At 53.8% G+C, this 13,726-nt stretch overlaps 1 protein-coding gene across 1 annotated transcript in view; it reads left to right on the top strand.

Moving 5' to 3' along the window:
- Positions 1-13,263, top strand: part of LOC148443396 (endonuclease domain-containing 1 protein-like) — a 44,811-nt gene extending 31,548 nt beyond the window's left edge. The window contains exon 2 of the mRNA XM_088462883.1: positions 12,724-13,263. Within this exon, the coding sequence (XP_088319009.1) occupies positions 12,724-13,263 (540 nt within the window). The remainder of the gene's footprint in view (positions 1-12,723) is intronic.
- Positions 13,264-13,726: the final 463 nt, after the last annotated feature.

Raw genomic sequence — 13,726 nt, 5'->3', positions numbered from 1 at the left:
GCGGCACTATCAGCGGAGTCTGCACACAAGGCTGTCTGCATGTAAGGTGCGGCACTATCAGCGGAGACTGTACACAAGGCTGTCTGCATGTAAGGTGCGGCACAATCAGTGGAGGCTGTACACATACTGGCTGCATGTAAGGTGTGGAACTATCAGCGGAGGCTGTACACAAGACTGGCTGCATGTAAGGTGCGGCACTATCAGCGGAGGCTGTACACAAGGCTGGCTGCATGTAAGGTGTGGCACTATCAGCATAGGCTGTGCACAAAGATGGCTGCATGTAAGGTGCGGCACTATCAACGGAGGCTGCACACAAGGCTGGCTGCATGTAAGGTGCAGCTCTATCAGTGGAGGCTGTACACATGGCGGCAGCATGTAAGGTGCGGAACTATCAGCGGAGGCTGCACACAAGGCTGGCTGCATGTAAGGTGCGGCAGTATCAGCGGAGACTGTACACAAGGCTGGCTGCATGTAAGGTGCGGCACTCTCAGCGGAGACTGTACACAAGGCTGGCTGCATGTAAGGTGCGGCACTATCAGAGGAGGCTGTACACAAGGCTGGCTGCATGTAAGGTGTGTCACTGTCAGCGGAGGCTGTACACAAGGATGGCTGCATGTAAGGTGTGGCACTATCAGTGGAGACTGTACACAAGGCTGGCTGCATGTAAGGTGTGGCATTATCAGCGGGGGATGTACACAAGGCTGGCTGCATGTAAGGTTCGGCACTATCAGTGGAGGCTTTAAAAAAGGCTGGCTGCATGTAAGGTGCGGCACTATCAAGGATGGCTGCATGTAAGGTGCAGCACTATTAGCGGAGGAGATAAACAAGGCTGGCTGCATGTAAGGTACGGCACTATCAGCGGAGACTGTACACAAGGCTGGCTGCATGTAAGGTGCGGCACTATCAGCAGAGACCTTTACACAAGGCTGGCTGCATGTAAGGTGCGGCACTATCAGCGGAGGCTGTACAAATGCTGGCTGCATGTAAGGTTGCGGCACTATCAGCGGGTGCTGTACACAAGGATGGCTGCATGTAAGGTGCGGCACTATCATCGGGGGCTGTACACAAGGACGGCTGCATGTAAGGTTGCGGCACAATCAGTAGGGGCTGTACACAAGGCAGGCTGCATGTAAGGTGCAGCACTATCAGCGGAGGCTGTACACAAGGCTGGCTGTGTTTAAGGTGTGGCACTATCAGCGGTGGCTGTACACAAGGATGGCTGTATTTAAGGTGCGGCACTATCAGTGTAGACTGTAGACAAGGATGGATGCATGTGAGTTGCGGCACTATCAGCGGAGTCTGCACACAAGGCTGTCTGCATGTAAGGTACGGCACAATCAGTGGAGGCTGTACACATACTGTCTGCATGTAAGGTACGGCACAATCAGTGGAGGCTGTACACATACTGGCTGCATGTAAGGTGTGGAACTATCAGCGGAGGCTGTACACAAGACTGGCTGCATGTAAGGTGCGGCACTATCAGCGGAGGCTGTACACAAGGCTGGCTGCATGTAAGGTGCGGCACTTTCAGCGGAGGCTGTACACAAGGCTGGCTGCATGTAAGGTATGGCACTATCAGCGGGGGATGTACACAAGGCTGGCTGCATGTAAGGTACGGCACTCTCAGCGGAGGCTGTACAGAAGGCTGGCTGTATGTAAGGTGCGGCACTATCAGCGGGGGCTGTACACAAGGATGGCTGCATGTAAGGTGCAACGCTATCAGCGTAGACTGTACACATGTTGGCTGCATGTAAGGTGTGGAACTATCAGCGGAGGCTGTACACAAGGCTGGCTGCATGTAAGGTGCGGCACTATCAGCGGAGGCTGTACACAAGGCTGGCTGCATGTAAGGTGCAGCACTGTCAGCAGAGGCTGTACACAAAGCTGGCTGCATGTAAGGTGCGGCACTATCAGCGTGGGCTGTACACAAGGATGGCTGCATGTAAGGTGCGGCACTATCAGCGGAGACTGTACACAAGTCTGGCTGCATGTAAGGTGCGGCACTATCAGCGGATTCTGTATACAAGGCTGGCTGCATTTATGGTGCGCCACTATGAGCGGAGGCTGCACACAAGGCTGGCTGCATGTAAGGTGTGGCACTATCAGCGGATTCTGTATACAAGGCTGGCTGCATGTATGGTGCGCCACTATGAGCGGAGGCTGCACACAAGGCTGGCTGCATGTAAGGTGCAGCACTATCAGCGGGGGCTGTACACAAGGCTGGCTGCATGTAAGGTGTGGCACTATCAGCAGGGGGATGTACACAAGGCTGGCTGCATGTAAGGTGCGGCACTATCAGTGTAGACTGTACACAAGGATGGATGCATGTGAGTTGCGGCACTATCAGCGGAGACTGTACACAAGGCTGTCTGCATGTAAGGTGCGGCACAATCAGTGGAGGCTGTACACATACTGGCTGCATGTAAGGTGTGGAACTATCAGCGGAGGCTGTACACAAGACTGGCTGCATGTAAGGTGCGGCACTATCAGCGGAGGCTGTACACAAGGCTGGCTGCATGTAAGGTGTGGCACTATCAGCATAGACTGTGCACAAAGATGGCTGCATGTAAGGTGCGGCACTATCAACGGAGGCTGCACACAAGGCTGGCTGCATGTAAGGTGCGGCTCTATCAGTGGAGGCTGTACACATGGCGGCAGCATGTAAGGTGCGGAACTATCAGCGGAGGCTGCACACAAGGCTGGCTGCATGTAAGGTGCGGCAGTATCAGCGGAGACTGTACATAAGGCTGGCTGCATGTAAGGTGCGGCACTCTCAGCGGAGACTGTACACAAGGCTGGCTGCATGTAAGGTGCGCCACTATCAGCGTAGGCTGTACACAAGGATGGCTGAATGTAAGGTGTTGCACTATCAGCAGGGGCTGTACACAAGGATGGCTGCATGTAAGGTGCGGCACTATCAGCGGAGGCTGTACACATGGCTGGCTTCATGTAAGGTGCGGCACTATCAGAGGAGGCTGTACACATGGCTAGCTGCATGTAAGGTGCGGCACTATCAGCGGAGGCTGTACACAAGACTGGCTGCATGTAAGGTGCGGCACTATCAGCGGAGGCTGTACTCAAGGCTGGCTGCATGTAAGGTGTGGCACTATCAGCGTAGACTGTACACAAGGCTGGCTGCATGTAAGGTGTGGCACTATCAGCGGGGGATGTACACAAGGCTGGCTGCATGTAAGGTGCGGCACTATCAGTGGAGTCTGTTCACATGGCTGGCTGCATGTAAGGTGCGGCACTTTTAGCGTTGGCTGTACACAAGGCTGGCTGCATGTAAGGTGCGGCACTTTCAGCGGAGGCTGTACACAAGGATGGCTGCATGTAAGATGCGGCACAATCAGTGGAGGCTGTACACATACTGGCTGCATGTAAGGTGTGGAACTATCAGCGGAGGCTGTACACAAGACTGGCTGCATGTAAGGTGCGGCACTATCAGCGGAGGCTGTACACAAGGCTGGCTGCATGTAAGGTGCGGCACTTTCAGCGGAGGCTGTACACAAGGCTGGCTGCATGTAAGGTCTGGCACTATCAGCGGGGGATGTACACAAGGCTGGCTGCATGTAAGGTACGGCACTCTCAGCGGAGGCTGTACAGAAGGCTGGCTGTATGTAAGGTACGGCACTCTCAGCGGAGGCTGTACAGAAGGCTGGCTGTATGTAAGGTGCGGCACTATCAGCGGGGGCTGTACACAAGGATGGCTGCATGTAAGGTGCAACGCTATCAGCGTAGACTGTACACATGTTGGCTGCATGTAAGGTGTGGAACTATCAGCGGAGGCTGTACACAAGGCTGGCTGCATGTAAGGTGCGGCACTATCAGCAGAGGCTGTACACAAGGCTGGCTGCATGTAAGGTGCAGCACTGTCAGCAGAGGCTGTACACAAGGCTGGCTGCATGTAAGGTGCGGCACTATCAGCGTGGGCTGTACACAAGGATGGCTGCATGTAAGTTGCGGCACTATCAGCGGAGCCTGTACACAAGGCTGGCTGCATGTAAGGTGTGGCACTATCATCGGATTCTGTATACAAGGCAGTCTGCATGTATGGTGCGCCACTATGAGCGGAGGCTGCACACAAGGCTGGCTGCATGTAAGGTGCAGCACTATCAGCGGGGGCTGTACACAAGGCTGGCTGCATGTAAGGTGTGGCACTATCAGCGGGGGGGATGTACACAAGGCTGGCTGCATGTAAGGTGCGGCACTATCAGTGTAGACTGTACACAAGGATGGATGCATGTGAGTTGCGGCACTATCAGCGGAGACTGTACACAAGGCTGTCTGCATGTAAGGTGCGGCACAATCAGTGGAGGCTGTACACATACTGGCTGCATGTAAGGTGTGGAACTATCAGCGGAGGCTGTACACAAGACTGGCTGCATGTAAGGTGCGGCACTATCAGCGGAGGCTGTACACAAGGCTGGCTGCATGTAAGGTGTGGCACTATCAGCATAGGCTGTGCACAAAGATGGCTGCATGTAAGGTGCGGCACTATCAACGGAGGCTGCACACAAGGCTGGCTGCATGTAAGGTGCAGCTCTATCAGTGGAGGCTGTACACATGGCGGCAGCATGTAAGGTGCGGAACTATCAGCGGAGGCTGCACACAAGGCTGGCTGCATGTAAGGTGCGGCAGTATCAGCGGAGACTGTACACAAGGCTGGCTGCATGTAAGGTGCGGCACTCTCAGCGGAGACTGTACACAAGGCTGGCTGCATGTAAGGTGCGGCACTATCAGAGGAGGCTGTACACAAGGCTGGCTGCATGTAAGGTGTGTCACTGTCAGCGGAGGCTGTACACAAGGATGGCTGCATGTAAGGTGTGGCACTATCAGCGGAGACTGTACACAAGGCTGGCTGCATGTAAGGTGTGGCATTATCAGCGGGGGATGTACACAAGGCTGGCTGCATGTAAGGTTCGGCACTATCAGTGGAGGCTTTACAAAAGGCTGGCTGCATGTAAGGTGCGGCACTATCAAGGATGGCTGCATGTAAGGTGCAGCACTATTAGCGGAGGAGATAAACAAGGCTGGCTGCATGTAAGGTACGGCACTATCAGCGGAGACTGTACACAAGGCTGGCTGCATGTAAGGTGCGGCACTATCAGCAGAGACCTTTACACAAGGCTGGCTGCATGTAAGGTGCGGCACTATCAGCGGAGGCTGTACAAATGCTGGCTGCATGTAAGGTTGCGGCACTATCAGCGGGGGCTGTACACAAGGATGGCTGCATGTAAGGTGCGGCACTATCATCGGGGGCTGTACACAAGGACGGCTGCATGTAAGGTTGCGGCACAATCAGTAGGGGCTGTACACAAGGCAGGCTGCATGTAAGGTGCAGCACTATCAGCGGAGGCTGTACACAAGGCTGGCTGTGTTTAAGGTGTGGCACTATCAGCGGTGGCTGTACACAAGGATGGCTGTATTTAAGGTGCGGCACTATCAGTGTAGACTGTAGACAAGGATGGATGCATGTGAGTTGCGGCACTATCAGCGGAGTCTGCACACAAGGCTGTCTGCATGTAAGGTACGGCACAATCAGTGGAGGCTGTACACATACTGTCTGCATGTAAGGTACGGCACAATCAGTGGAGGCTGTACACATACTGGCTGCATGTAAGGTGTGGAACTATCAGCGGAGGCTGTACACAAGACTGGCTGCATGTAAGGTGCGGCACTATCAGCGGAGGCTGTACACAAGGCTGGCTGCATGTAAGGTGCGGCACTTTCAGCGGAGGCTGTACACAAGGCTGGCTGCATGTAAGGTATGGCACTATCAGCGGGGGATGTACACAAGGCTGGCTGCATGTAAGGTACGGCACTCTCAGCGGAGGCTGTACAGAAGGCTGGCTGTATGTAAGGTGCGGCACTATCAGCGGGGGCTGTACACAAGGATGGCTGCATGTAAGGTGCAACGCTATCAGCGTAGACTGTACACATGTTGGCTGCATGTAAGGTGTGGAACTATCAGCGGAGGCTGTACACAAGGCTGGCTGCATGTAAGGTGCGGCACTATCAGCGGAGGCTGTACACAAGGCTGGCTGCATGTAAGGTGCAGCACTGTCAGCAGAGGCTGTACACAAAGCTGGCTGCATGTAAGGTGCGGCACTATCAGCGTGGGCTGTACACAAGGATGGCTGCATGTAAGGTGCGGCACTATCAGCGGAGACTGTACACAAGTCTGGCTGCATGTAAGGTGCGGCACTATCAGCGGATTCTGTATACAAGGCTGGCTGCATTTATGGTGCGCCACTATGAGCGGAGGCTGCACACAAGGCTGGCTGCATGTAAGGTGTGGCACTATCAGCGGATTCTGTATACAAGGCTGGCTGCATGTATGGTGCGCCACTATGAGCGGAGGCTGCACACAAGGCTGGCTGCATGTAAGGTGCAGCACTATCAGCGGGGGCTGTACACAAGGCTGGCTGCATGTAAGGTGTGGCACTATCAGCAGGGGGATGTACACAAGGCTGGCTGCATGTAAGGTGCGGCACTATCAGTGTAGACTGTACACAAGGATGGATGCATGTGAGTTGCGGCACTATCAGCGGAGACTGTACACAAGGCTGTCTGCATGTAAGGTGCGGCACAATCAGTGGAGGCTGTACACATACTGGCTGCATGTAAGGTGTGGAACTATCAGCGGAGGCTGTACACAAGACTGGCTGCATGTAAGGTGCGGCACTATCAGCGGAGGCTGTACACAAGGCTGGCTGCATGTAAGGTGTGGCACTATCAGCATAGACTGTGCACAAAGATGGCTGCATGTAAGGTGCGGCACTATCAACGGAGTCTGCACACAAGGCTGGCTGCATGTAAGGTGCGGCTCTATCAGTGGAGGCTGTACACATGGCGGCAGCATGTAAGGTGCGGAACTATCAGCGGAGGCTGCACACAAGGCTGGCTGCATGTAAGGTGCGGCAGTATCAGCGGAGACTGTACATAAGGCTGGCTGCATGTAAGGTGCGGCACTCTCAGCGGAGACTGTACACAAGGCTGGCTGCATGTAAGGTGCGCCACTATCAGCGTAGGCTGTACACAAGGATGGCTGAATGTAAGGTGTTGCACTATCAGCAGGGGCTGTACACAAGGATGGCTGCATGTAAGGTGCGGCACTATCAGCGGAGGCTGTACACATGGCTGGCTTCATGTAAGGTGCGGCACTATCAGAGGAGGCTGTACACATGGCTAGCTGCATGTAAGGTGCGGCACTATCAGCGGAGGCTGTACACAAGGCTGGCTTCATGTAAGGTGCGGCACTATCAGAGGAGGCTGTACACAAGGCTGGCTGCATGTAAGGTGTGTCACTGTCAGCGGAGGCTGTACACAAGGATGGCTGCATGTAAGGTGTGGCAATATCAGCGGAGGCTGTACACAAGGCTGGTTGCATGTAAGGTGTGGCATTATCAGCGGGGGATGTACACAAGGCTGGCTGCATGTAAGGTTCGGCACTATCAGTGGAGGCTGTACAAAAGGCTGGCTGCATGTAAGGTGCGGCACTATCAAGGATGGCTGCATGTAAGGTGCAGCACTATTAGCGGAGGAGATAAACAAGGCTGGCTGCATGTAAGGTACGGCACTATCAGCGGAGACTATACACAAGGCTGGCTGCATGTAAGGTGCGGCACTATCAGCAGAGACCTTTACACAAGGCTGGCTGCATGTAAGGTGCGGCACTATCAGCGGAGGCTGTACAAATGCTGGCTGCATGTAAGGTTGCGGCACTATCAGCGGGGGCTGTACACAAGGATGGCTGCATGTAAGGTACGGCACTATCATCGGGGGCTGTACACAAGGACGGCTGCATGTAAGGTTGCGGCACAATCAGTAGGGGCTGTACACAAGGCAGGCTGCATGTAAGGTGCAGCACTATCAGCGGAGGCTGTACACAAGGCTGGCTGTGTTTAAGGTGTGGCACTAACAGCGGTGGCTGTACACAAGGATGGCTGTATTTAAGGTGCGGCACTATCAGTGTAGACTGTAGACAAGGATGGATGCATGTAAGTTGCGGCACTATCAGCGGAGTCTGCACACAAGGCTGTCTGCATGTAAGGTGCGGCACAATCAGTGGAGGCTGTACACATACTGGCTGCATGTAAGGTGTGGAATTATCAGCGGAGGCTGTACACAAGACTGGCTGCATGTAAGGTGCGGCACTATCAGCGGAGGCTGTACACAAGGCTGGCTGCATGTAAGGTGTGGCACTATCAGCGGAGACTGTACACAAGGCTGGCTGCATGTAAGGTGTGGCACTATCAGCGGGGGATTTACACAAGGCTGGCTGCATGTAAGGTGCGGCACTATCAGTGGAGTCTGTTCACATGGCTGGCTGCATGTAAGGTGCGGCACTTTTAGCGTTGGCTGTACACAAGGCTGGCTACATGTAAGGTACGGCACTCTCAGCGGAGGCTGTACAGAAGGCTGGCTGTATGTAAGGTGCGGTACTATCAGCGGGGGCTGTACACAAGGATGGCTGCATGTAAGGTGCAACGCTATCAGCGTAGACTGTACACATGTTGGCTGCATGTAAGGTGTGGAACTATCAGCGGAGGCTGTACACAAGGCTGGCTGCATGTAAGGTGCGGCACTATCAGCGGAGGCTGTACACAAGGCTGGATGTATGTAAGGTGCAGCACTGTCAGCAGAGGCTGTACACAATGCTGGCTGCATGTAAGGTGCGGCACTATCAGCGTGGGCTGTACACAAGGATGGCTGCATGTAAGGTGCGGCACTATCAGCGGAGACTGTACACAAGGCTGGCTGCATGTAAGGTGTGGCACTATCAGCGGATTCTGTATACAAGGCAGTCTGCATGTATGGTGCGCCACTATGAGCGGAGGCTGCACACAAGGCTGGCTGCATGTAAGGTGCAGCACTATCAGCGGGGGCTGTACACAAGGCTGGCTGCATGTAAGGTGTGGCACTATCAGCGGGGGGGATGTACACAAGGCTGGCTGCATGTAAGGTGCGGCACTATCAGTGTAGACTGTACACAAGGATGGATGCATGTGAGTTGCGGCACTATCAGCGGAGACTGTACACAAGGCTGTCTGCATGTAAGGTGCGGCACAATCAGTGGAGGCTGTACACATACTGGCTGCATGTAAGGTGTGGAACTATCAGCGGAGGCTGTACACAAGACTGGCTGCATGTAAGGTGCGGCACTATCAGCGGAGGCTGTACACAAGGCTGGCTGCATGTAAGGTGTGGCACTATCAGCATAGGCTGTGCACAAAGATGGCTGCATGTAAGGTGCGGCACTATCAACGGAGGCTGCACACAAGGCTGGCTGCATGTAAGGTGCGGCTCTATCAGTGGAGGCTGTACACATGGCGGCAGCATGTAGGGTGCGGAACTATCAGCGGAGGCTGCACACAAGGCTGGCTGCATGTAAGGTGCGGCAGTATCAGCGGAGACTGTACACAAGGCTGGCTGCATGTAAGGTGCGGCACTATCAGAGGAGGCTGTACACAAGGCTGGCTGCATGTAAGGTGTGTCACTGTCAGCGGAGGCTGTACACAAGGATGGCTGCATGTAAGGTGTGGCACTCTCAGTGGAGACTGTACACAAGGCTGGCTGCATGTAAGGTGTGGCATTATCAGCGGGGGATGTACACAAGGCTGGCTGCATGTAAGGTTCGGCAATATCAGTGGAGGCTTTACAAAAGGCTGGCTGCATGTAAGGTGCGGCACTATCAAGGATGGCTGCATGTAAGGTGCAGCACTATTAGCGGAGGAGATAAACAAGGCTGGCTGCATGTAAGGTACGGCACTATCAGCGGAGACTGTACACAAGGCTGGCTGCATGTAAGGTGCGGCACTATCAGCAGAGACCTTTACACAAGGCTGGCTGCATGTAAGGTGCGGCACTATCAGCGGAGGCTGTACAAATGCTGGCTGCATGTAAGGTTGCGGCACTATCAGCGGGGGCTGTACACAAGGATGGCTGCATGTAAGGTGCGGCACTATCATCGGGGGCTGTACACAAGGACGGCTGCATGTAAGGTTGCGGCACAATCAGTTGGGGCTGTACACAAGGCAGGCTGCATGTAAGGTGCAGCACTATCAGCGGAGGCTGTACACAAGCCTGGCTGTGTTTAAGGTGTGGCACTATCAGCGGTGGCTGTACACAAGGATGGCTGTATTTAAGGTGCGGCACTATCAGTGTAGACTGTAGACAAGGATGGATGCATGTGAGTTGCGGCACTATCAGCGGAGTCTGCACACAAGGCTGTCTGCATGTAAGGTGCGGCACAATCAGTGGAGGCTGTACACATACTGGCTGCATGTAAGGTGTGGAACTATCAGCGGAGGCTGTACACAAGACTGGCTGCATGTAAGGTGCGGCACTATCAGCGGAGGCTGTACACAAGGCTGGCTGCATGTAAGGTGTGGCACTATCAGCGGAGACTGTACACAAGGCTGGCTGCATGTAAGGTGTGGCACTATCAGCGGGGGATGTACACAAGGCTGGCTGCATGTAAGGTGCGGCACTATCAGCGGGGGATGTACACAAGGCTGGCTGCATGTAAGGTGCGGCACTATCAGTGGAGGCTGTACACAAGGATGGATGCATGTGAGTTGCGGCACTATCAGCGGAGACTGTACACAAGGCTGGCTGCATGTAAGGTGTGGCACTATCAGCGGGGGGATGTACACAAGGCTGGCTGCATGTAAGGTGCGGCACTATCAGTGTAGACTGTACACAAGGATGGATGCGTGTGAGTTGCGGCACTATCAGCGGAGACTGTACACAAGGCTGGCTGCATGTAAGGTGCGGCACAATCAGTGGAGGCTGTACACATACTGGCTGCATGTAAGGTGTGGAACTATCAGCGGAGGCTATACCCAAGACTGGCTGCATGTAAGGTGCGGCACTATCAGCGGAGGCTGTACACAAGGCTGGCTGCATGTAAGGTGTGGCACTATTGGCGGAGACTGTACACAAGGCTGGCTGCATGTAAGGTGTGGCACTATCAGCGGGGGATGTACACAAGGCTGGCTGCATGTAAGGTGCGGCACTATCAGTGGAGGCTGTTCACATGGCTGGCTGCATGTAAGGTGCGGCACTTTTAGCGTTGGTTGTACACAAGGCTGGCTGCATGTAAGGTGCGGCACTTTCAGCGGAGGCTGTACACAAGGATGGCTGCATGTAAGGTGCGGCACAATCAGTGGAGGCTGTACACATACTGGCTGCATGTAAGGTGTGGAAGTATCAGCGGAGGCTGTACACAAGACTGGCTGCATGTAAGGTGCAGCACTATCAGCGGAGGCTGTACACAAGGCTGCTGCATGTAAGGTGCGGCACTTTCAGCGGAGGCTGTACACAAGGCTGGCTGCATGTAAGGTCTGGCACTATCAGCAGGGGATGTACACAAGGCTGGCTGCATGTAAGGTGCGTCACTATCAGCGGAGGCTGTACACAAGGCTGGCTGCATGTAAGGTACGGCACTCTCAGCGGAGGCTGTACAGAAGGCTGGCTGTATGTAAGGTGCGGCACTATCAGCGGGGGCTGTACACAAGGATGGCTGCATGTAAGGTGCAACGCTATCAGCGTAGACTGTACACATGTTGGCTGCATGTAAGGTGTGGCACTATCAGCGTAGACTGTACACATGTTGGCTGCATGTAAGGTGTGGCACTATCAGCGGGGGATGTGCACAAGGCTGGCTGCATGTAAGGTTCGTCACTATCAGCGGAGGCTGTACACATGTTGGCTGCATGTAAGGTGCGGCACTATCAGCTTAGGCAGTACACATGTTGGCTGCATGTAAGGTTGCGGAACTATCAGCGGAGGCTGTACACATGCTGGCTGCATGTAAGGTTGCGGCACTATCAGCGGAGGCTGTACACATGCTGGCTGAATGTAAGGGGCGGACTATCAGCGGAGGCTGTACACAAGGCTGGCTGAATGTAAGGGGCGGACTATCAGCGGAGGCTGTACACATGGATGGCTGCATGTAAGGGGCGGCACTATCAGCGGAGGCTGTACACAAGGCAGGCTGCATGTTGGGGCGGCACGATCTGCGGGGGCTGTACAGAAGGCTGGCTGCATGTAGGATGCGGCACTATCAGCGGGGGCTGTACACAAGGCTGGCTTTATGTAAGGTGCGGCACTATCAGCGTAGGCTGTACACAAGGCTGGCTGCATGTAAGGTACGGCACTATCAGCGGGGGCTGTAAACAAGGATGGCTGCATGTAAGGTGCAGCACTATCAGCGGAGGCTGTACACAAGGATGGCTGCATGTAAGGAGCGGCACTATCAGCGGATTCTGTACACAAGGCTGGCTGCATGTATGGTGCGGCACTATCAGCGGAGGCTGTACACAAGGCTGGCTGCATGTATGGTGCTGCACTATCAGCGGAGGCTGTACACAAGGATGGCTGCATGTAATGTGCGGCACTCTCAGTGGGGGCTGTACAGAAGGCTGGCTGTATTTAAGGTGCGGCACTATCAGCGGGGGCTGTACAGAAGGCTGGCTGCATGTAAGGTGCGGCACTATCAGCGGGGGTTGTACACAAGGCTGGCTGCATGCAAACATTGCATCATTTTGTGAAGTTATGGCCGACCATGTGGTAGTTGGGTGGCTGGTGATCATAATTCTGTCAGGGTGATGGGCCTATGTTAATTTACAGGCCTGGGGCTGTTGTTTATTGTTTCATAGACATTGCTGTATTTCCATCAGTCTCTGTCTAATTATATCTTTCTTTCTTTCACAGTTAGCGGAAATCCCTCAGCAGGAAATGCTGCAACCATCAAACGCTGCAATGCAGGAAAACATGGAAAATGTCATAGAAAGTCAGGCAGTGAATGATGATTACAGAAACTCTGGTCTTACCCGTGGACATGTCAACCCAAGTGGACACCACAGCACCACATCGCAGCTCTCCACATTCACATATACCAATATGGCGCCCCAAGAGTCCACATTCAACAGCGGAACTTGGAATCAATATGAAACCTTTTTGCGTGAGCAGATTCTGCCCTCCTGTGATCAGACACATGTCATCAGTGGGGTTATTCTCTCTGGGTTCACTCCTGGGGAGGGTAAGTGGCTGCAAGGCCGAGTTAATGTGCCTGACTTTTACTGGAGTGCGTTTTGTTGCGTGAAAGCAGATGGAACAAAGAGGGCAGAAGGAAGACTAGGCCGGAATTCCAGTCCCTTCGATGTAGTTACACAGACGGTCCCGGAACTGGAAGCGGTCCTGGGAACAACATATGGGGGAGAGGTGTTATTATTTCATCAGGGCTGCCAGTGATACAGAAGCATGAAGAAATAAAATGATGGCTTAATACCAAGCGTATCAGAGTTTCTATATCCACCACAGTCCACCTTTACCTACCAAATAGTCTGACACCATTTCTTCATTTATCAACTATTTCAATCTAAAGGTGCCCACACACTAGGCGATATTTTACACCATCAGCCCGATTCCGACGCATCGGGACGACAGATCGTGTAAAATATGTCCTAATCGTGAGTCTCTACTCACGATTACGATGTCGATGCGCGTACCCGCTGGTCGTACATCGCATCTTCAGATCTAAATCTCGGTCACGATGCACTGGAATAGTATAGGATTCACGATAGATCGTGGGTCAATTTGGATAGTTTTTAACACCAAATAGTGCCCACGACTGCAGGTGGAGAAATCGGACACGATATCGGATCTTGACCTAAGCGCCTAGTTGTGGGCACCTTAAGTTATAATATGGGCTCCT

The sequence above is a fragment of the Taudactylus pleione genome, unplaced genomic scaffold (assembly GCF_031769625.1).
Source record: "Taudactylus pleione unplaced genomic scaffold, aTauple2 ptg001283l, whole genome shotgun sequence".
NCBI classification, from domain to species: Eukaryota; Metazoa; Chordata; class Amphibia; order Anura; family Myobatrachidae; genus Taudactylus; species Taudactylus pleione.
The sequence above is the reverse complement of the archived record's forward strand: the minus strand, read 5'-3'. Positions and strand labels throughout refer to the sequence as shown.